The 21,028-nt window shown below is 36.6% G+C and overlaps 2 protein-coding genes across 5 annotated transcripts in view; one reads left to right on the top strand and one right to left on the bottom strand.

Moving 5' to 3' along the window:
- tbxas1 (thromboxane A synthase 1 (platelet)) overlaps window positions 1-16,943 on the bottom strand; it is a 106,696-nt gene extending 89,753 nt beyond the window's left edge. Inside the window, exons 1-3 of one of the 3 annotated variants that reach the window (XM_067420219.1) lie at window positions 16,884-16,943; window positions 15,400-15,463; window positions 14,140-14,271 (exon numbers count right to left, since the gene is read on the bottom strand). In XM_067420219.1, coding sequence (XP_067276320.1) covers window positions 14,140-14,240 — 101 coding nt within the window. In that variant the 5' untranslated portion in view covers window positions 14,241-14,271; window positions 15,400-15,463; window positions 16,884-16,943. Of the gene's footprint in view, window positions 1-14,139; window positions 14,287-15,399; window positions 15,464-15,544; window positions 15,564-16,883 lie in introns of those variants that run through there. The other 2 variants (XM_067420221.1, XM_067420220.1) reach the window with 2 other exon arrangements.
- A 1,317-nt stretch (window positions 16,944-18,260) lies between these two features.
- The window catches only part of hipk2 (homeodomain interacting protein kinase 2), a 119,731-nt gene continuing 116,963 nt past the window's right edge, over window positions 18,261-21,028 (top strand). For both annotated transcript variants that reach the window (XM_067420208.1, XM_067420207.1), the window contains exon 1: window positions 18,261-18,621. In XM_067420208.1, the coding sequence (XP_067276309.1) occupies window positions 18,603-18,621 (19 nt within the window). In that variant the 5' untranslated portion in view covers window positions 18,261-18,602. The remainder of the gene's footprint in view (window positions 18,622-21,028) is intronic.

Genomic DNA, 21,028 nt, shown 5'->3' with positions numbered 1-21,028 from the left:
AAGAGAATGAGGCTTTAATAATGAGTTTTCTGGGGGATATGCGTACATAAAAGTGGTCAATATGATTCATGTTCTATATCCATACTCTATATAAGCCACAGCGATATTGACAGCTTTGTGTGAGGAACAGACTGAATTAAGTCATTATTCAATGAAAATCTTGAGATCTGCCCGTTCTTGATTAAATCTGTGAACAAAATATTTTTCCTATGAGAGCACTTTACACTTTACACAATGCAATCATTATTATTTATTTTATTTTTCATTTGAATCTTTTTGTGAGGATCAGAATACATACAGAATACATGTAATTATTCTCTGAAATTCTAGAAATCCAATTCTCCTTGAGTTTGAGAACATTTTGATTGTTGACTCGGATCTTTCCAATGAAACTGTGTTCTGAATGATTCATTCATGATTTGATCCGGTTTACAACTCCCTGAATCAATGATCCGGTCAATTAACAGCCAACTGGATGTGAATAACAATTATAATTTTGGTCTGTTTTCTTTACACAAAGCAATCATATGACTTCAAACGTACAATCTAGCCAGAAAGTCATATGGACCACGCTTATTTATGGCACTTTTGCATCCTTTTAAAAGCTTGAAAGCTTTAATCCCCATTCACTGTAAATGCATGGAAAAGAACAATCAGTACAGTTCTTCAAATCCTCTCCTTTTGTGTTCCTCTATCAGAAACAAAGTCATACAGGTTTGGAACGACATGAGAGCGAGTAAATAATGGTATGGTTTAATTTTTAGGTAAACTACTCCTTTTAAATTATATATGAGAGAACTTTACACTTTAAACGTAATTTAAATCTAATATTCCAAGTCTCTGAAATTCTTTGAAATCTAATTCTCCTTGGGTTTATGAGAAAGATTTGAACTGTCAAACCACTGTTCTTTTGACTCAGATCTTTTCAATTAATCTGTTATCTGAAAGTTTCGTTCATTATTTGATCCAGTTCACATCTGATTCGATCTGGTCAGTTAACAGCCAACGGGAGGTGAATAATGACTACAATTTTGGTCCGTTTTCTTCACACAAAATGTATCATAGGACTTCAGAAAAATAACAATCTAGCACATAACTCATGTGGACTACACTTATGATACTTTTACATCCTTTTCAAAGCTTGAAAGCTTCAATCCCCATTTCAATGCAATTGCGTGGAAAAGACCGACCAGTACAGTTCTTCAGAACCTTATAAAGAAACATATATTTGAACTCATAAAAAATGGCTTAATTTAAACTTTTAGATGCTCTACTCCTTTAAAATAAAGTCTAAGTTAAAAGTAATTTTAATGTAATGTCTAGGGTAAGAATATCCTCTACTTCTCTAATCAAGGTTGTCTTCAAGACTCCACTTCTAATTCATTAATCCCATAAAAGTCCATAGGCAGAAAAAAAGATCAATTTTAGGAGCAACGGAAAGACCATCTAATGCAAAATCATATAATAATGACAGTGAATTAATGCAAGCTGCAGGAGGGCTTGTCAGTCGTTTCTTGGCGCTTTACAACACAGCGCCACCACAAACTAAACCAAGAGCCTGAAGAAAAGCCACTGCTGACTTTCGTCACTTCATAATCGAATAACAGTTGTGCAATTTGAGATTTAATTTACGTATAACTCTCCCTCCGCACATCTGCAGCATGAGGTGTCAAGCCAATTTGGTTACGGCCTTTAATGGTGTGTGCTAGGGTACTCCATTTCCATATTAGCGGGCCTATCTTAGCGGCGGTCTTGCACGGCGAGCTCATTTACAGTGGAGGGTGGATCTGGGTGAAATTAGAGTAGATTACCATATTTAGATTTATTAGGTGCCCGTCACCGTGGAAACGGAGGAGCGTAGCAGCTTCTCGGGGAGGTGTGAATGTTTGATATGATTAACATCTGTGATGGATGAGCTGTCCAACGGCCCTCAATTAACAATAACCATTCCACAGGCTGGCCAATGACAAAGAAAGTCAAACAGTGTGCGCAAATGCCTTGCTGCCAAGTCAGCTGTCCACAGCTTGATACAATCAGCATTGAATCGTCGGCACACAGCCTCTACTTTCACATTGGAGGCCAAAGATAGTCACTTAGATCGGGCTACCAGGGACCCAGAGGGAACAGAAAATTTTGCACTGTGGGATTTCACTACAGCGGGGGTAAAGAGAGAGAGATCGACTGAAACTAGCAGTTAAGAATGAGGAATTTTAGTCCAAACAAACACACACAGAGAGCACAAAACGATCTTAAATGCGCAATTTCGAAGCAATAAAGTACATTATGGCATTACGTGTAAAAGGCTGTTGTAAGACATGACACGCAGCTTCTTCAGCTGTGAATATATTCACAGTCTATCACTGCTCGAGGGCCACATCGCAGTAAAAAAATTATTTGTTGAAACAAAACATTAGGACTTCATTGACTTTTATAATATAGAAAAAAAACAACTCAAATAATACAGCGAAAACGTCCTGTAAAAGGTCCTAATAAAACTCTACATGACGTACACTAACATTTAATAGTTTGGGGTCAGTAAGATTTAAAAAGAAAAGAAAATATATAAAAATTAATACTTTCATTTAGTAAGGGTGCATTAAATTGATTATAAGAGACAGTAAATAAGTTTTTATTTATATTTCTATTTTAAATAAATGCTGTTATTTTGAACTTTCTATTCATAAAAGAATCCTAAAAATCTTACTAAATGCCAATTTCTGTATGGTAGTGTAACTCAAACAATTATTTAACTAACAATAGCACACATTAGCATAGTAAATTATCACTTTTAAATGCATTTTATATAATGGAGTACTATCATTGCTCATTAAGACAGCCTTCATCAACCTACAAGCTCCACTACAATATATAGTCCCAGACATGGAAATCTGTATTAACCAGTCAATATCTAGAGCCTGACCTATTTATATTATAAACCTAGAACAGAATTGCCACAAAACCGCCATACCAATGCCAGTGGAATTGGTTTACATGACTTTCACTTAATAGTACCACAGAACAGTGGCATGAAGTTTTTGCAGGGACAATCTCCTTGGAGAAACCTGGGTTTAAGTGTCTTCCTTAAGGGCACAAATGGCGATCACTTTATTCAAGAAACCCTTCAGTTACCAGCTCAAACTGTAACCACAATACCGCAGCTTCTCTCAATCCTTGTGAAGAGAGAGACATTAAATGCAGGTGGGGAATAATAGGGCGATTTTTAATTCTATGTGATTCATAACATTTCAGCCTGCCAGCACGTGTTGAAAATGGTTTAATAACGTCATGCATGAGGATTAAGCATTTTAATAGACTCCTGCAATGAATCCAAAAGAGTTTGTCTTATGGAAGAGCAATAAAGTGAAACAGAGAGAATCCATAAGATATCGCAGCAGATGTCACACATCCACTGTAAGTGCATGACCTTTTTGAAGTAGCGCCCGTTGTTTATGCAGAGAGTCAAAGGGTGACAGATGGGTTCGCACTCGACTCTAAATTTTATGAGAGGATCTTTTAGAATATGTCATCTTCTCCACTCAGCCTTGCCAGTGGAGAGATTCGGTCATGGTCACAAGGCCCCTATATCCACAGCGTGTTAAGTGAGAGGGATTAGCAAGTTCAATTCCAGAGGAAAACAAACTTCTCAGGTTTCCCAGATGGGGAATTCACAGGCTTTATGAAGGCGACATTTGAAATGTAATGAAGACAGAGGGACAACAGAAGATGTGCATTAAACTTCATATACGGAAGAGTGGGGTAAGCCATGCCACTTTTTACTTAAAGGGTTAGTGAATAATGAAAATTCTGTCATAGTTACCCTCATGTCGTTCGACACCCGTAAGACTTTTGTTCATCTTCGGAAACACAAATGAAGATATTTTCGTTGAAATCCGATGGCTCAGAAAGGCCTCCATTGGCAACAATGTCATTTCCTCTCTCAAGACCCATAAAAGGTACTAAAGATGCCGTTACAAAGTCCATCTCACTACAGTGGTTCTATAAGCATTTTATGAAGAGACGAGAATAATGATTTTTTTTGCGCACAAAAACTAAATAGCGACTTATAAAGAGATAGCTGATTTTAAAACAGTTTTCTGAAGCCTCTGAGCTTTATAAATCAGAGTATGGAACATGACTGAGGTTGATTACAGATTAAGATGCAAAAATTAACAGATTAATGCAAAAAATAAATAAAAGAATTGACATTTTTACAGCAGTTTAATTTAGTGATTGTTTTGATCCCGAACATAACGAAAGGGTAGTGCATTTGAACAATACACAAGGGTTTAAGTCCCAATTAAGTCAAAAATAAATATGTGTTCTGAGTTTGTTAAACCACAGACAAACACAAGGATGGCACTAGTAATTATATTTAATGCATCTGGATGCAAAGTGCATTATGAACATCATTTTGAGATTTGTTAAAGATTACATTTTATATTCGTATCAGATTTTCACTTTATACGAGCAGATTGAAAAGTCACCTATTTAAAAAAATTGGGAAAATGGCACAATTAAATATTCAATATCGACCACAATATATTGCATCCCTAAGCGCGCTGTGCAAAATCTCTCACATCCCTTTCAACACAATCAGATACAGTACAGTACAGATTAACGTGAGGCTAACGACACACACTTTAAGGAAAAATTATTATTTATTTATTTTAAAGCTGCAGTCCGTAACTTTTTGCACTCAAGAACATTGCAGCCGGAGCTACTTCTCTCTGCTTATGTCTATGGGCGAGTCACGCAGCGACTGTGCTCCTCCACAGCGGAACCTACCAGTCTGACCTGAAATAGTCCCAATATAAGCACTTATTATAAGCGTACCATAATTATTCAGGGTAAGACAAAAACACGGTTTAGAAAATTGATTGATGTGTTACATTCTCATTATATAATTTTTGTAAATCTTGAACAAAAAAAAGTTACGGACAGCAGCTTTAAGATAATTTGTTAAATTATGCAGTTTTATTTAGAGAAACCATTGTTAGTTCCCATGTATTGCATATTGCTTTAAATTGAGCATTAATATTGAAATTGAGGTTTTTTTTAAATGTTTTTGAGTTAAGGGAAACATCTGTTAATGTTTCAGTTATATTTAAGATTTAAAAGTGTTTCTGTTATGTTGAAGTTTTGACCGTTGCCAGTGTGCAGAAGAGTAGATCTTATGATTAATTTTTGGATAACTGCATGTACACTAATATTATGATGCATGTTTCTTTGTTCAATGAGCAATAACTTTGCTAATGTCATGCAAGTTTGTTGCTACTTGTACTGTGCTATTAGCAAACAGTCTTTTAATTGTACATCATGACTCAAAGTCAAAAATAAAAAGGTAATTTCCATTCACTCTAATCCACACCCTTTTTTTTAGAGTCAACTTAAAATAAAAAAGCACATTTCACTAAAAATGTTGTTTCATAGACCAAATAATTTGGTCATTTTTGTTACCATAATTTTAAGTAAATAGCACATACATTTTTTTAGTGTATAATTCAGATCATATTTTTAAATATGATGTTTTATTATAAATATGGTGACCATCTCTAAGATGGACACCCAACTTATGGTTAGATTCAGATATCATATATATTATCATCTCAACAGGCGCACCTTTTAACCCAAATACCATATTTAGGCTTCTTCCGTTATTGAAAAACTGTTGCTTAACTTTTATGTCCGCTAGTGGGCAGCTTTTTATTCCTTTGAATAAAAACAAAGGCATAGGATGATGACGCCAAGTTTAAACTCAGAATCTTGGGACAGTTTTCCCCTCACTGCTAGTGGAAAAGAATCAGGATAGGACTTGGGCAGAATTTGTGTTCATGGATGTAATTATTAACGTTGCTGTAGTATGAAGCAGAGCAGGACCGCATGTTGAGGGAGCTGAGCAAGGCCGTTGGAGCGATTGCGATACGCAACACACGGCTCGCAAGCAGCGGGACTTTTATTATGGAACACAGTCGCCAGCGGCATTTCAGCTTTTCCTGTGATGAGTATAAGGTAACGCAGCTCTGTTTATCATATTAGATACATTTAAGTGTGTTTAAAATTATGTTATGACGTTACTCTGTGCGTTCGCTCGGTGGCTGCTGTGACACTTAATGTACACTGCTAAGAGTGAAACTGAGGGTAATGCAGATATGACGCAATTGAAAGGCTACTTCCTCAGACGTCCCGGTTCCTTGGTTAAAGGGGTACTTCAGCGCTGGGAAGATGAATCTGTATTTAAACTGGGTCATTAATGTAGTAGAAATGTGAAAGTATTCACGCTGCCCTACGAGGCCACTCCCAAAGCCACTGCTACTGGTTTACTGTGACTGGATCACTTTCCCACAAGTTCACGTTGCATTCTCAACACTTCCACAAGCGCTGCTAAACAACGCATTACTACAAACTGGCCAAATGTAGATTTGTTCTTCTTGGCTTCCAATTTACAGAACAGAGGTTTAGCTCCTCATGTGGCCTTTTTTTTTGTTGCAATGTCAAAAGTCCAGCAAGCAACACCGAAAGTAAGACGGCTAAACCTAATGCTTTACTCGAGTAGGTGACGCCACGGCTGTCTCCAGTCCCCTCTCATCATGGGTTTATGCATAATGAAGCAGAAGGGGACAGAGTTCAGAAGAAGTTCAGCTCACTACTAATCATCCTTTCCTCACATTCTGGCAACTGCAAACTCTCCGAAGGCCCTGTCATTGAAAAACCCTTGAATGTACTGGTCCAAGCTGGCCTCTTATATAAGCTATAACCTTTTGCACTGAAGATCAATTTTTTGTCTAAAGGAAAAAGAAATGTGCTGGAATAGCTCAGGAGGTTCCTTTGCCAAACTATTGTTTTTTTTGCCAAGCACATTTAGCCATATTTTGCTGCGTTGCCGGAGATGTGCCATATCGATTGCAAGTTTGACGCAAATAAATAACAATTTCAGGCCTTCTCCTTTACACAAGGATGACCTCAGAGGAGAGACTTGGCTCCGGAATTGATTAGAACGTTTTGTTCCTGTGTCTTTTATATTTTAAGTTTATGCGTTTGACATGCATCTCAAGGACGCAAGGCTTATATTTAACAGTGCATTCAAGTGTCAAATCAGGGACTAATCTTCTAATATGGCTTATTTCTTTTTTGGGACCAACCCAAAATGCTTATTGATATATATATATATATATATATATATATATATATATATATATATATATATATATATATATATATATATATATATATATATATATATATATATATATATATATATATACCTTCCTCGAAATTAGTTTGATCCACTTTGTCATAGCTACCCCTGTGCAGAAAGGTTTCATCCCCTGATATAAATCTCCATTTGCACTGTGAGTGACAGAGTGAGCCCTTACATAACTAGCCTCTTTAAGTCCACTGTGAATGACAGTCGTGCCTTTGCCAACAGACAGGAATTTACTTGTTTTGTGAATATGTGTGTGTGTGTGCGCGCGCGAGAGAGAGAGAGAGAGAGAGAGAGAGAGAGAGAGAGAGAGAGAGAGAGAGAGAGAGAGAGAGAGAGAGAGAGAGAGAGAGAGAGAGAGAGAGAGAGAGAGAGAGAGAGAGAGAGAGAGAGAGAGAGAGAGAGAGAGAGAGAGAGAATATGGAGGAAAAAGATAGTTGATCATTAACCGATTCTTTCTTCTGTTCATCATTTATCATTTCTTATCTAATTTCTTAGTTAATGTTATATGGACTTCCAAAAATAGGGTACAGGCCTAATGTTTTTGAAAGAACTCTCATATGCTGAACAAAAACAATAATATTGTGAAATATGAGTACAATTTAAAATAATGTATTATTATTTTAATATACTTTCAAATATATTTTACTTCTGTGATGCAAACTGAATTTTTATTTTTCCAGTCTTCATCTCTCAGATATCATTCTAATATGCTGACTGATACTCCGTTATTATCAATGTTGGAAACAGCTGTGCTGCTTAATATTTTTTTTCTGTCTGGTGATACTTTTTTTCAGGATTCATCGATTAATAAAAAGAACAGCATTTATTCAAAATAGAAATATGTTCTAACAATATAAGTCTTTGCTATCCCCTTTTTAATCAATTAAACACATCCTTGCTGAATAAATATATACATTTATTTAAAAAAAGAAAGACAAAAAAATTACTGAATCCAAAGTTTTGAATGGTATATATTGTTACCTAAGATCAAAATAATGTTTCCAAACCTTTGACCGTTATAAATACACACAGTATATACACTTATGAGGCATATCATTATGACCACCTACCTAATATCGTGTCCACCTTTTAGTGCCTCCATGGATTGGACTTGTTTGTTCAGCACATCCCACAGATGGTCGATTGAATTTGATATCTGGGGAATTTGGAGGCCAAGTCAACACCTCAAACTCATTGTTGTGCTCCTTAAACCGTTACTGAACCATTTTTGCTTTGTGGCAGGGCGTATTATCCTTTTGAAAGAGGCCACAGCCACCATGGTCTGCAACAATGCTTAGATAGATGGTATGTGTTAAAGTAACATCCATATGGATGGCAAGACCCCAGGTTTCCCAGCAGAACATTGCCCAAAGCTTCACACTGCCTCTGCCTCTGCCTGCTTGCATTCTTCCCATAGTGCCTCCATCCTGGTGCCATGTGTTCCCCAGGTAAGCAATGCAAACACACACGGCCATCCATATGATGTAAACGAAAACATGATTCATCAGAGCATGCCACCTTCTCCCATTGCTCCATGGTCCAGTTCTGATGCTCAAGTACCCACTGTTGGACAGGGGTGAGCATGGGCCCCCTAAATGGGTGCAGCCCCATTCGCAACAAACTGCAATTCACTGTATTATGAAACCTTTTTATCAGAACCAGCACTAACTTCTTGAGCAATTTGAGCTACAGTAGCTTGTCTGTTTGATCGGACCACACAGGCCAGCCTTCGCTCCCCACATGCATCGAGAGCTGCAGTTTTGGAGATGATCTGACCCAGTCGTCAAGCCATCACAATTTGGGCCTTGTCAAACTCGCTCAAATCTTTATGCTTGCCCATCTTTCCTGCTTCTAACACATAAACTTTGAGGACAAAATGTTCACTTGCTGCCTAATATATCACACCCACTAACAGGTGCCGTGATGATGGATAATCAGTGTTATTCACTTCACCAATCAATTGTTATATTTAAATGTTAGTATTAATGAATAAATAGAGATTAAAGATTTGAATTCAAAAAGACAATTTTAGTACCGTAAATTGGATATTTACTAAAAACTGGATATTTACAGATATCAGTATCGACATTACAAAAAATATTGCATGTCTCTATAATCATCAAAATGTATTCATGAAAGGTGCCTTTACTCTTTGATATTTCACTGATATATATTCCTTAATTATTAAAATTTCATAGAAAACCTTTATAATTAAATTATAGGTTTCTTAGATAATGCTGTTAGAAAGAATTACTCCAACAAATAAACTCTAGATGTCTTTTAGCTGGAGCTGCAGTCAACTTAAGTGTTTTCCCCCAAGAGTTTGAATAGTAATACCATACTACATGTATGATGACACACGCTGTGGTCCCACTAAATAAAGCAGTGATGCTATGACCACAATTACATAAGAATCACAATGGACATAAAAGAATAAGAAAACCTCCAAATCTGCATTTAACTGGAAGGAAAGACATTGCTTAACTTTTTAGACTGGCTTGAGTCCATAAACCTTAATTACAAACTGTTGTCCAGAGCTACATGAGATTATTTTTTCAGTGATCTTTCTCTGTTAAAGGTGACAGTATAAATGTTAAAGAAGGAAGGGTGTGACTATGACTAAGCCCTGTAAAAATGGCTGTAATTAAATTCACTGATTTCAACGCTGTAACAAAGTTCTGATATGGAAAACTAAATATATCCTTAATAGAGACCTGCAAATCAGCTTCTCACAAGCCTGAGTCACTGCATTATAAGAGCAGTGTTTAAATAATCCTTCATTTAAATGCTGAGCACTTTTGTTTAAAGTCCCTGCATTGTTTTTAAAAACCACTGCTGTCCAACATAATCATGTCACTCTCTATAAAATTATGCTAAACAGAAAGAAAATATGCAATGTACTCCAAGTGACTGGATTCCGTTTGTTCTTTTTTGGTAACATTCCAGACACTTTTGATGTCCTGTAATAAAAGGATAAATTTAGTCACTAACAAACAAAGATCTGACACTCTGTCACAAGATGCCAATGCATACTGTGTCAGTCACCTTTAAAAATTGCAAAGGCATAACTGGTACTACTGCAAGATCAGAGAGCAATGATGAAGTAATTAAATCACAAAGAAAAATAAAATCAAAACAGCACCGTTTAAATAGAATTATATGGAAACTATGACTAAACCTCCAGGAATCTATGTGTCATATAACCACATTAAAGAAATGTATTCTTGTTGCTTGTTCAAATAAGAAAGTCATCATACTTTATGACAAATTCAATTCCATAACTTCAATATGGCTTTTCCAGTCAGACTTTTAGAAATAATTTTAATGATTTGCAGTCACTCGTGTGGTCATGATTTTTAATTAATTTCTAGAATTTGTTATAATAATACATAGTATATATATACAGTGCCTTTGAACTTGAACTTTGCGACCTTTTGCCACCTTTCAGGCTTCAACCACAATGATATGAAACTGTAATTTTTTGTGAAGAATCAACAACAAGTGGGACACAATCATGAAGTGGAACGACATTTATTGGATATTTCAAACTTTTTTAACAAATCAAAAACTGAAAAATTGGGCGTGCAAAATTATTCTGCCCCCTTACTTTCAGTGCAGCAAACTCTCTCCAGAAGTTCAGTGAGGATCTCTGAATGATCCAATGTTGACCTAAATGACTAATGATGATAAATAGAATCCACTTGTGTGTAATCAAGTCTCTGTATAAATGCACCTGCACTGTGATAGTCTCAGAGGTCCGTTTAAAGCGCAGAGAGCATCATGAAGAACAGGGAACACACCAGGCAAGTCCGAGATACTGTTGTGGAGAAGTTTAAAGCCAGATTTGGATACAAAAAGATTTCCCAAGCTTTAAACATCCCAAGGAGCACTGTGCAAGGGATAATATTGAAATGGAAGGAGTATCAGACCACTGCAAATCTACCAAGACCTGGCCATCCCTCTAAACTTTCAGCTCATACAAGGAGAAGACTGATCAGAGATGCAGCCAAGAGGCCCATGATCACTCTGGATGAACTGCAGAGATCTACAGCTGAGGTGGGAGACTCTGTCCATAGGACAGCAAATAGTCGTATACTGCACAAATCTGGCCTTTATGGAAGTGTTTGTGTTATGTGTTATGGAAGCCATTTCTTAAAGATATCCATAAAAAGTGGATATATCCAAACATGTGGAAGAAGGTGCTCTGGTCAGATGAAACCAAAATTGAACTTTTTGGCAACAATGCAAAATGTTATGTTTGGCGTAAAAGCAACACAGCTCATCACCCTGAACACACCATCCCCACTGTCAAACATGGTGGCGGCAGCATCATGGTTTGGGCCTGCTTTTCTTCAGCAGGGACAGGGAAGATGGTTAAAATTGATGGGAAGATGGATGGAGCCAAATACAGGACCATTCTGGAAGAAAACCTGATGGAGTCTGCAAAAGACCTGAGACTGGGACGGAGATTTGTCTTCCAACAAGACAATGATCCAAAACATAAAGCAAAATCTACAATGGAATGGTTCAAAAATAAACATATCCAGGTGTTAGAATGGCCAAGTCAAAGTCCAGACCTGAATCCAATCGAGAATCTGTGGAAAGAACTGAAAACTGCTGTTCACAAACACTCTCCATCCGACCTCACTGAGCTCGAGCTGTTCTGCAAGGAGGAATGGGCAAAAATTTCAGTCTCTCGATGTGCAAAACTGATAAAGACATACCTCAAGCGACTTACAGCTGTAATCGCAGCAAAAGGTGGCGCTACAAAGTATTAACTTAAGGGGGCCGAATAATTTTGCACGCCCAATTTTTCAGTTTTTGATTTGTTACAAAAGTTTGAAATATCCAATAAATTTCGTTCCACATCATGATTGTGTCCCACTTGTTGTTGATTCTTCACAAAAAAATTACAGTTTCATATCATTATGTTTGAAGCCTGAAATGTGGCAAAAGGTCGCAAAGTTCAAGGGGGACGAATACTTTCGCAAGGCACTGTGTGTGTATATATATATGAAAAGAGCCTGAAAAGAGGCAAACTTCCGTCAACATAACCAGCATGACAATCTGCTTGCACAGAGAGCGTGCCTTGTAACCATGGAGACATTTGTGAGAGACGATTCAGAAGATATTTACTTTGGTGCAGATCCCGAACCGGAATAACAGTTCTTGAAGATGAGCTTTTGAAATGTAAAAGAGAAAGTGTGGCTGAACAGACTAGGGAAGAAGGGACGAGGAGAGCAGATTCAAACTGGTGAGTCAGAGAAGAGTCGAAATTCAAGGAAAAAATTATCCGACATGGATTCGGTCTTCCGACCTTTTGATCTTGACTAACATAATAAGTTGATGAAATATGCTGAGACGGTGCTGCTTATTATGAAGACAGAGAGAGTCCACGAGCTCTGCTCTTTTTCTCTGTCACTCAGTTAACATGCACCCTGTCATCTACATCACTCATAAATCACAAAAAACTGATCAAATAAGGCTTTGACGGAACAAAAAAAAAATTATGCCGGCCGCCAAATAATTTTCAATGCAGGAGACACACTCCGAAGCCTCAGCACAGAACGTAACATCACTAACATAGTATTTTGTACAATAGAAACTGTGTAGATAAACAATACCAGCAATTCCACATTCTATTTTACGTAATCAAACTATACACTACTTCACCAGAACTCTACAACAAAACTACTAACGTTATATACCGCATAAACCAAATGGCCGTGCAAACCCCCACACTTAAGTGATTGCATTCACAGGTTACGTTAGCTAAAGACAACAGACGTGCTTTTCAATCTGGTCGTTCAAGCTAAAAAATAAAATAATGTTATACTTACAGCCATGGGGGAAGATACACTTCGCCCTGTCTGGCCATATCCTTTAGACGCCGTACCGTGGTTTGTCCATGTTTTCCAAATAGTCATGTGGTCCCAAATGCTTTGAGCGAACACGCAGTTTCTTGTTTGAATCTACTGGCGTTTTGATATCTATGGTTCAGAGCAGTCAACCACTGATTCTTTCTTTACTTGATTTTCATTGGTATTTTGTGAAACATGATGGTAGAATACACCTTCGACTCACTATCACAGCTCTTTACAACACACAGAACCATGGCTAATCGCACAGTAAATCCACTACATAATTTGCCGGCTGCAACTTTGCATTATCTGCAACGGTCGCATTGGAAGTTACCGATCTGAGGACTACTTTCAGGTGCTGAACCCATGGTACGACCGCAAAGTTCCATGATTACTACACAGGAATCAGAAAATAGTTCCTATCTATATCGGTATAAAAATCGAAACTTTTAATTTTCCGTTGGTCTTAGTACACAATGTAACTACAGAATAGTCAAGTTTTAAATAGGAATTGTCAAGTTCACACAACTTAATTTTTTCAATTACCCATAGAGTTTATTACTTAATCATTTGAAGGCAATGGGTTTCCTCACTTTTTTTAAGTTAAGTCAACTGATCACTTTTTACAGTGTACTATACATCTAAATGTTTATAGATTGTTTCATATATTCATGTGATTCTACTGATCGATGGACCTATACATTTGTCCAGGACAAATTGGGATTGAAAACTTGAGTTGGCAAGGTTTTTAACATCTGTATATTTCCGTTCCTGAGACAAAAACTATGAATCTCCTTCAGCCTGACCCTCGCATGACTGTAAAATGGGAACTGAACCTGGATGTTGTCTGCATTCAAAAAGGAAGATGTTTAAAAGATAAGTGCCGAGACACGTGCGATTGGAATTATCCAGCTCCTGAGAAAAACAAGCCCGAGCTGTTTGGATCTCACAGTGCTATGAATTTCCCACCATGCCGTTAGAAACATCGGTCATGCATGAGAAATCTGCTATTGCAATCTGAGAACAATGTTTGTGATGCAAGTGGAAACCTCATGATCAAATTGTTTTACTCACCAGTAAAGGAGGCCGAGGAACAGCAAGAAAAGGCACACAGACACTGAGAGTCCATTCGCCTCGAGTCCAAACCATTTCAGAATGTCCGCTAGTGGCTGCATGATGAGACCTGTAACGCTCACCGCTGGCTTTCTGCACACAGAGATGCTGCCAAACTAAATGCAGTTGGACTTCAAAGTATTTGTTATCTACACACTGTAATATCACAATATGACAGCGAGCTAACAATCTTCATAAAAAAAGATAAGCAAATTAATATACAATATAAATAAAAGCCATTTAATGACTGTCTTATATAATTTCACCCAGTAATTTGTCACACATAGTCCAAAACAATGAAGGCAAATAAAGACATAACACACAAAGAAACACTAAATAAAAGGGAATCATTAAACCGTTAACTGCATGAAGCTGCAGTTTATCCTAATAATATTACAGGGATTTAAAGCCACAATATGAATGTTTTTTGCCACTAGATGTTGCTTCTTCAAAACAAGGACATAGCTTGATGACGCCTGGATTTCGCTAAGCTTTTATTATGCCACAGATAAGCATTTCCGCTTTTTTCTGGTCATGAGTATGCAGCGCTGTTTCATCATATTAGATACTGTATTTAAATGTGTTGAAAGTTATGTTTATAATGCTTCTCTGTGCGTTCGGTCAGCAGCAATGAGAGACACACTGCAGTAAGCAAGATCAATATTAGTCATGGTAAAACATGGCACTCGCAGTAAATCAAGAAAACAAGATTTAAACAATAAGAATAAATCACTAATTCATTTTCTGTTAAATAATATATCCAAACAGTTTCTCACTTGTCTAATGAAAAACATATATTATGGTGTACCAGTGTATAGCGTATGGTATATACTTTGGTGTTTCCATGGAGTCTACAAAATAAAACCGGAAATCGAAGGTTACAGGTGATGTCATTGATAGGTGACGCACGGACACAGTCCGTGTCCTGGTTAAAATTGCTTATTTCTCTTCTTGGAAACATTTAGACGTCAACAAAATATATAACACTCTTCTAGCAGTTTTTGGATATTTTAATTCAAAAAGCTTATTGTGCCTTTAAACCTCTTTGTGCTACTAGCTATAGTTAAACATTTAAAAAAAATAATAATAATAAATACAAACAGATGAAAACAACTTTTGTGTTACAAGTTAACTTTGCTACAGTTAAATGAACTATGCAATATTTTTTTCACTGCAGTGTAATAAAAGCAACAAATAAACAAATCAAGACATCAAACTTACCCTTTTTTCACTGAAAAAGTAGGAAAAGAAATTCCATAGGCTTAAGCAGTGACCCAAGTAATATCTATAACAAAAAACAGAAAAAAGTCACGAGACCGAGAACATCCACTAGCGAGTTCTGCATTTGCAAGCAAGCACCACTCACAAGTTCTCTAGAAAGTTCTATTTAGACAGAATGAGGATGGAAACACTGCCCTGTGAGTGACACCTGACCCCTTCACCTCACCTGCATTTTCAATGGTTAATATCAATACAAAATGTAAATGGTTAACAAGCTTAGAAGTTGCAAAAGTCAAGTTAATAAATAAAATAAAAAACTATAAAAATCAATAAAACTAAGACATAAAAAAACTTTTTTTTGTTAGTTTTTATTTTATTTTACTTTTATACTGTAAGAAACAGAATACAATTAGTTTTTATTAGGTAATGCTAACTCACTTCAGCGTGCAAAAAACAAACAATTAAATTCCTTCAGCCTTCTTATATGAGCACTTTATTTGGCACTGCTTATCAGTAAGATCTTGCATGTTTGATGTTCTAATCTTTACATTTAGTCACGTGTATTGCAGCTTTTATGATTTCTCATGCATTTCTCTAAATCCCAAAGAGACAGGCTTTTGATTATGAACAAGAGGCCCTGAGATATATAGGACATATGTCATCAACATTGTGATGATGCTCTTCAAAGTCAGTGTGGAGGTACAGTAAATCTCCAAGGACATGTAGCCTAAAAAGACAGAATCTTCCACAAGAGCCGTCTACCTCAGAGGCTGAGCACACCAGCTCAAAGGTAAAGAATGCTTACATTTTTTTTTTTTGGTAATGTTTACAACCTTTTAACAGTTAAGGCTGAAGTTCTTGACACACTTTAGTAATCTACACAAAGTGTTTTATATAACACAGTCAGCTGCGAGCATTGCTGACTTTATATGATCAATAACTGTTAAACAGTCCGAGTATTTAAGGACATCGAGCAATGTGCAAAAGGGCCAAATATCACATGCGTAGGCTACTTGATTAGACAGTATAAATCAGATATATAAAAATAATTATCATAAGGAATACATCAAGCATATATGAAGCTCATTAATGTGCATGCTTTCTGTCACATAAATGAATAAATATTCAATTAAAAATGATTAAAATAAATATTGTTCGGTCTTTTTTTCTTCTTCTTCTTCTTGACTTTACAAATTTCTGTTTAAAATGTAGTGGCAACACGGTGTTTCTTGTTGCTCCAATACACACACATAATAAGAATACGTTCCATAATTGACTTGTCATGTCACCTTTCCCCTATTGTTTTGAAATCCGTAACGTTACAGCAGTTTAGGCTAAGTTACACAAGAGGCTACTGAGCAGAAGCGATCATGCTCGCTGCTAATAATCTTTTGCGGTTTCTCGAGTGAATCTGGGATGTTAAACTACGGTGTTATGAAAATATAGCTGATAGCAATAGTAAATGATACAAACAACGCGCTTACCCTATGTTTGCCAACAACCGCTTGCGATGACACGAAGGCGTTCTGGAACTTGTAGTTTTTATGCGTGTGAAAAAAGACCTACAATTTCCCACGCAAGGGCTTATGGTACTTGTAGTTTGCAACTATGACTAGTGAGATAGAAATGTGCCTACAGTTTGTTTTAAATAGATAACAATAATAATAGATAATATTAATAATAATTTGTCAAGAAATTTGTGTTCATTTATCACCCCCATATTTAACTGCTCTTTTACTTTAACTCAAACAGCTAGGCTAATTAATGTTGTTTAGCCTATGTTTGACACATTTGTTTGTTTTGCATTTTAAAATAGGCTCTTGTTTTGTAACATTGTTTTGTTTTGTACTATGTCTATGACGGATAACTCACATCTCTATGAATCTCTTTAATCCTTTTTTATTCTTATTGAGCTTTAACAATAAGCTATTATTAGTAGTAGCCTAGTAGTAGTACCGGTAGCCTATTATTATGATGCCTGAGCTGGCTTGTTACTCTTCATGTTACATGCCAGTTTATTCAGTGTGTCATAAAACATTTGTATCTATACAAAACAAAATCTAAAACAGGGATTTAATGGGTGTCATCATTGATTTATGCTCATTAAAGTTCTACTGCAATATTAACAGTTTTATTGTCTTAAACTTAGCTATATCATGGTATATGATATTAAATATTTTATGAAATGCACATACTATGTATTAAATGGGATATCTGGTTCCAGAAATCTTGAAAGTAATAAATGTTTGCGATTCTGGCTCAAGATTATGCATCTCTCTAATCCCATTCTGGACTTCATTCTGCGCAAATCCAGTGACGTCACTGGGCATTCACGCAATTCATTGCAGGCAGAATAATCCAACCTCCTGAAGAAGAAAAAAACGGATGGCCTACAATCTATATTTTAATTGTAATATTTAAATCTTACCGTTTTTTATTTTTATTTGTAATGTTATTGGTGATATATCAATGTTTTTTTAATGATCTATTGTTTGTTTATTATTGTTGTTCGCGGTAGAAACGCTAAAAATGTATTTTGACGTATACAATTTTGAAAATTGAAATCATTTGGATGCCTAGTATACTGTCACCGTTCATTCAGTGACTAACGTTATATCAAAGTAGCGTGTTATTAACGTCTAATATCATCACTATACCATGGTATCATCATAGTAAAGAATGAATACATGCCATATCAGTGGTATTTTGACAGAACTCGCTGTTTTCAGACGGGCAGTGTAGGGTTTATGGGTTTGACACGATCGAGTAGATCGTCGTTTGATTTAGAGGGCCTATTCAATGTGATCGCTTTTCTCGTCGTTCGATTACAACGCAAAGTCGCTCCGTTCACTCGCTCGTTTCTCTCATTGCAACTTTTGCAGGCACTCACTCCACAGACATGATCACCAGCTGAAGCCAAGACCTGCAATTTGGCTCTTTTTTGGAGCCAAAACAGCATCGAGACCCGTGGAGTTAAGTTGCTGACATCCTTTTTTCATCACGCACCCGGGGCCGGTTATCAAATTGAAATTCTGGATGTGATTTTTCATTCTTTTATCCCTTTTCTCTCCCTGATGAACTGGGTTAGTAATGCAGGAGACAGCAGCGATTCTGTCCGCGGCTCAAGATGGCAGATTTTTATTGAGTTGTGAACAGTGCTGTCGCTTCATTTTTTGCCATGAATAACAGAAACCCTTGCACCGATGGCCCCTGTATACGAAGGTAAGATCTACTGCCCTTACGAGGGTGAATTAATGTCAGACCTGCACATAATTGACTAACATTATTCACTCTCTCTGCAGAGAGACCATCGGGTCCTGAGGTTTATTACCAATCTGTTCCTCATAGAGGATGCTTTGGTTAAATTATAATTATTTATCAAACCATAGCTTTATAGCTACTACCAGTTAGTTGTTGAATTCGTCCAGGATTATTGCGGATTAAGACTAAGATGTATTTGAAACCGCAAACCTCCCTCTGTTTCATTGTGCAATGCTGTCTCTCACTTAATGTTTATTCTTAGAGGCTATCACTACAAAATATCAGGGTTTTATAATAGATGGCTTTGTATTCTGTATTCATTCTATACAAAATACATAATTAATCTATGTTGTTAATGTGCGAAACAAAAAGGGTAAAGTGGATATAGCAAACAGGCAGTATGTAGGCTATAAGAGAGCATTATTGTAAATTAGTAGTTATCTTGGATTTGCAGTTTACTCTTAGGGTATTTTATTATTTTGTGACTTGTTGTGGTATTAATTATGCACAGTAGCCTAGGCTATCTGTTGTAATGGTTTGGCGTAATTTAGACTGAATACATTGCAGTGTTACGGTGACTATACTTGTGCAGGAATGCTTTAGGAAGAATAATAGGAATATAGTGCATTATTTGTCTACTTTTTAGCCTTCTTTTTGTTCGCAACGAGGGTTGAAATCGATTCACCAACAGCCTAAAAAGCTGTTTTTGTTCAGGGTTAGGTGAACCTACCCTGTTAGTGACCTCGAAAATGAATTCTGCCTCGTTTACTCGCATAAACCTCTTTGACTTTCTTTTTTTCCTGTGGAGATTTTAGACCAAATGACTGACAGCATCACTATTTACTTGCTTGGAAATAAAAGATGAAATGAAAGTGCATAGCGACTGACATCTTTCTAGTCATACAGGTTTGGAATGACATGAGGTGCTCTGCTGAGTAAATGATGACAGAATTTACATTATGGATTAACTACCCCTATAAGGCTGTGTCTCGAAACTGTGCGCTACCTACCTAGACAGAATTGTTGGGTTCTTGTGCAGGTTTTTGAGGCATTTTACTGTATGAGCATTCCGAGTCAGTGCTTAAAAATACTGTCTGTCTAGTCAGTTCACTATATACACAGCCTGGTTTAGGTTGGTTTCAGAATCAGATTGAGAAGGACTTTTTTTTTTTGGCGCATAACATGGACAAAGACAGATGCATCTGTACGTCAGTGCCCTGGAAATGTCAGAGGTGCCATGCCAACCTCAAACAGCATAAGGGTTGCATTTATACTCTTCAGTTTTTTCAATATTTCTTATTGATTAACCATGCTCCCTCTGCTGGTGATAGCAACCACCCCCAATCCCCCTCACACGATTTTTTTTAATAGTTGACTGTCTTCTTGATTATTTGCACAAAATGAATAAGCTATACTTTTTTTTTAATGTGTTCCTTTTGAACTATGCTGTTAAAGTGAGAAACCATGTAAAGTTTTACTCAACAGTTCTACAACTCTAGACATATGTTCTCTACAACTTTCTTCTATTTTTTGATAGATAGATAGATAGATAGATAGATAGATAGATAGATAGATAGATAGATAGATAGATAGATAGATAGATAGATAGATAGATAGATAGATAGATAGATAGATAGGCAGGCTTGCTTCTTTAGATGGATGCATAGATTCTGCAGATGGATGGATGCTAAAATAGATTCTTCTTGTGGGATTGTAACATTTGAAGACCCGAGAGGTAACCTTATGGGACATCTGAAGCCCCTTGAGGATAGGCTCAGCCTTCATGTTACTTTAGAGGTTTGTTCTGGCTCTTGTGTTTACCGCATTTCCTATGGGGATGTTCACCATGATCCCAAACAAAACCATGTGAGCTGATTTAAGAAACAATCCTCATTTAGCCCTCTTTAGTCAAACAGGGATGGTCATAAGGTGTAAAGAGATTTTTGTCTTTTGGAAGTAATTGTTAAAGTAGAAAATACTGTTTTTGGATTGTTCTGGTGGTGTCTCTCTCTCCGCTCTTGCTTATTACAGATGTGCACTCAAATTTCCTTTACTGTCTATATGTCTAGTGTGATATTATGAATGTAATTATGTAGTTATTACACTTCAGATGGCTGGTTATGTGTTTTCTTTTGCGGTTTGTCATTCTTTGTTTCACTCGTATAGGGTTGTTTTCATTTTTGCAAAAGACAGAGGTCTAATATATGTCCCTAATAATTGGTTTATTTGTTGATTTTTGTGGTTTTAGCAACCAGTCCAATGTAACAGCAGTCTTTTGAGTGTATGTGAGCATGCATTAAAACTAGATTAAATGTCTGGTTATGCTAATTTAGCATTTGTTTATGGACTCCTCTGCTCATCTCATGGC

Source organism: Pseudorasbora parva, chromosome 16 (genome assembly GCF_024679245.1).
Source record: "Pseudorasbora parva isolate DD20220531a chromosome 16, ASM2467924v1, whole genome shotgun sequence".
In the NCBI taxonomy this organism is placed as follows: Eukaryota; Metazoa; Chordata; class Actinopteri; order Cypriniformes; family Gobionidae; genus Pseudorasbora; species Pseudorasbora parva.
The sequence above is the reverse complement of the archived record's forward strand: the minus strand, read 5'-3'. Positions and strand labels throughout refer to the sequence as shown.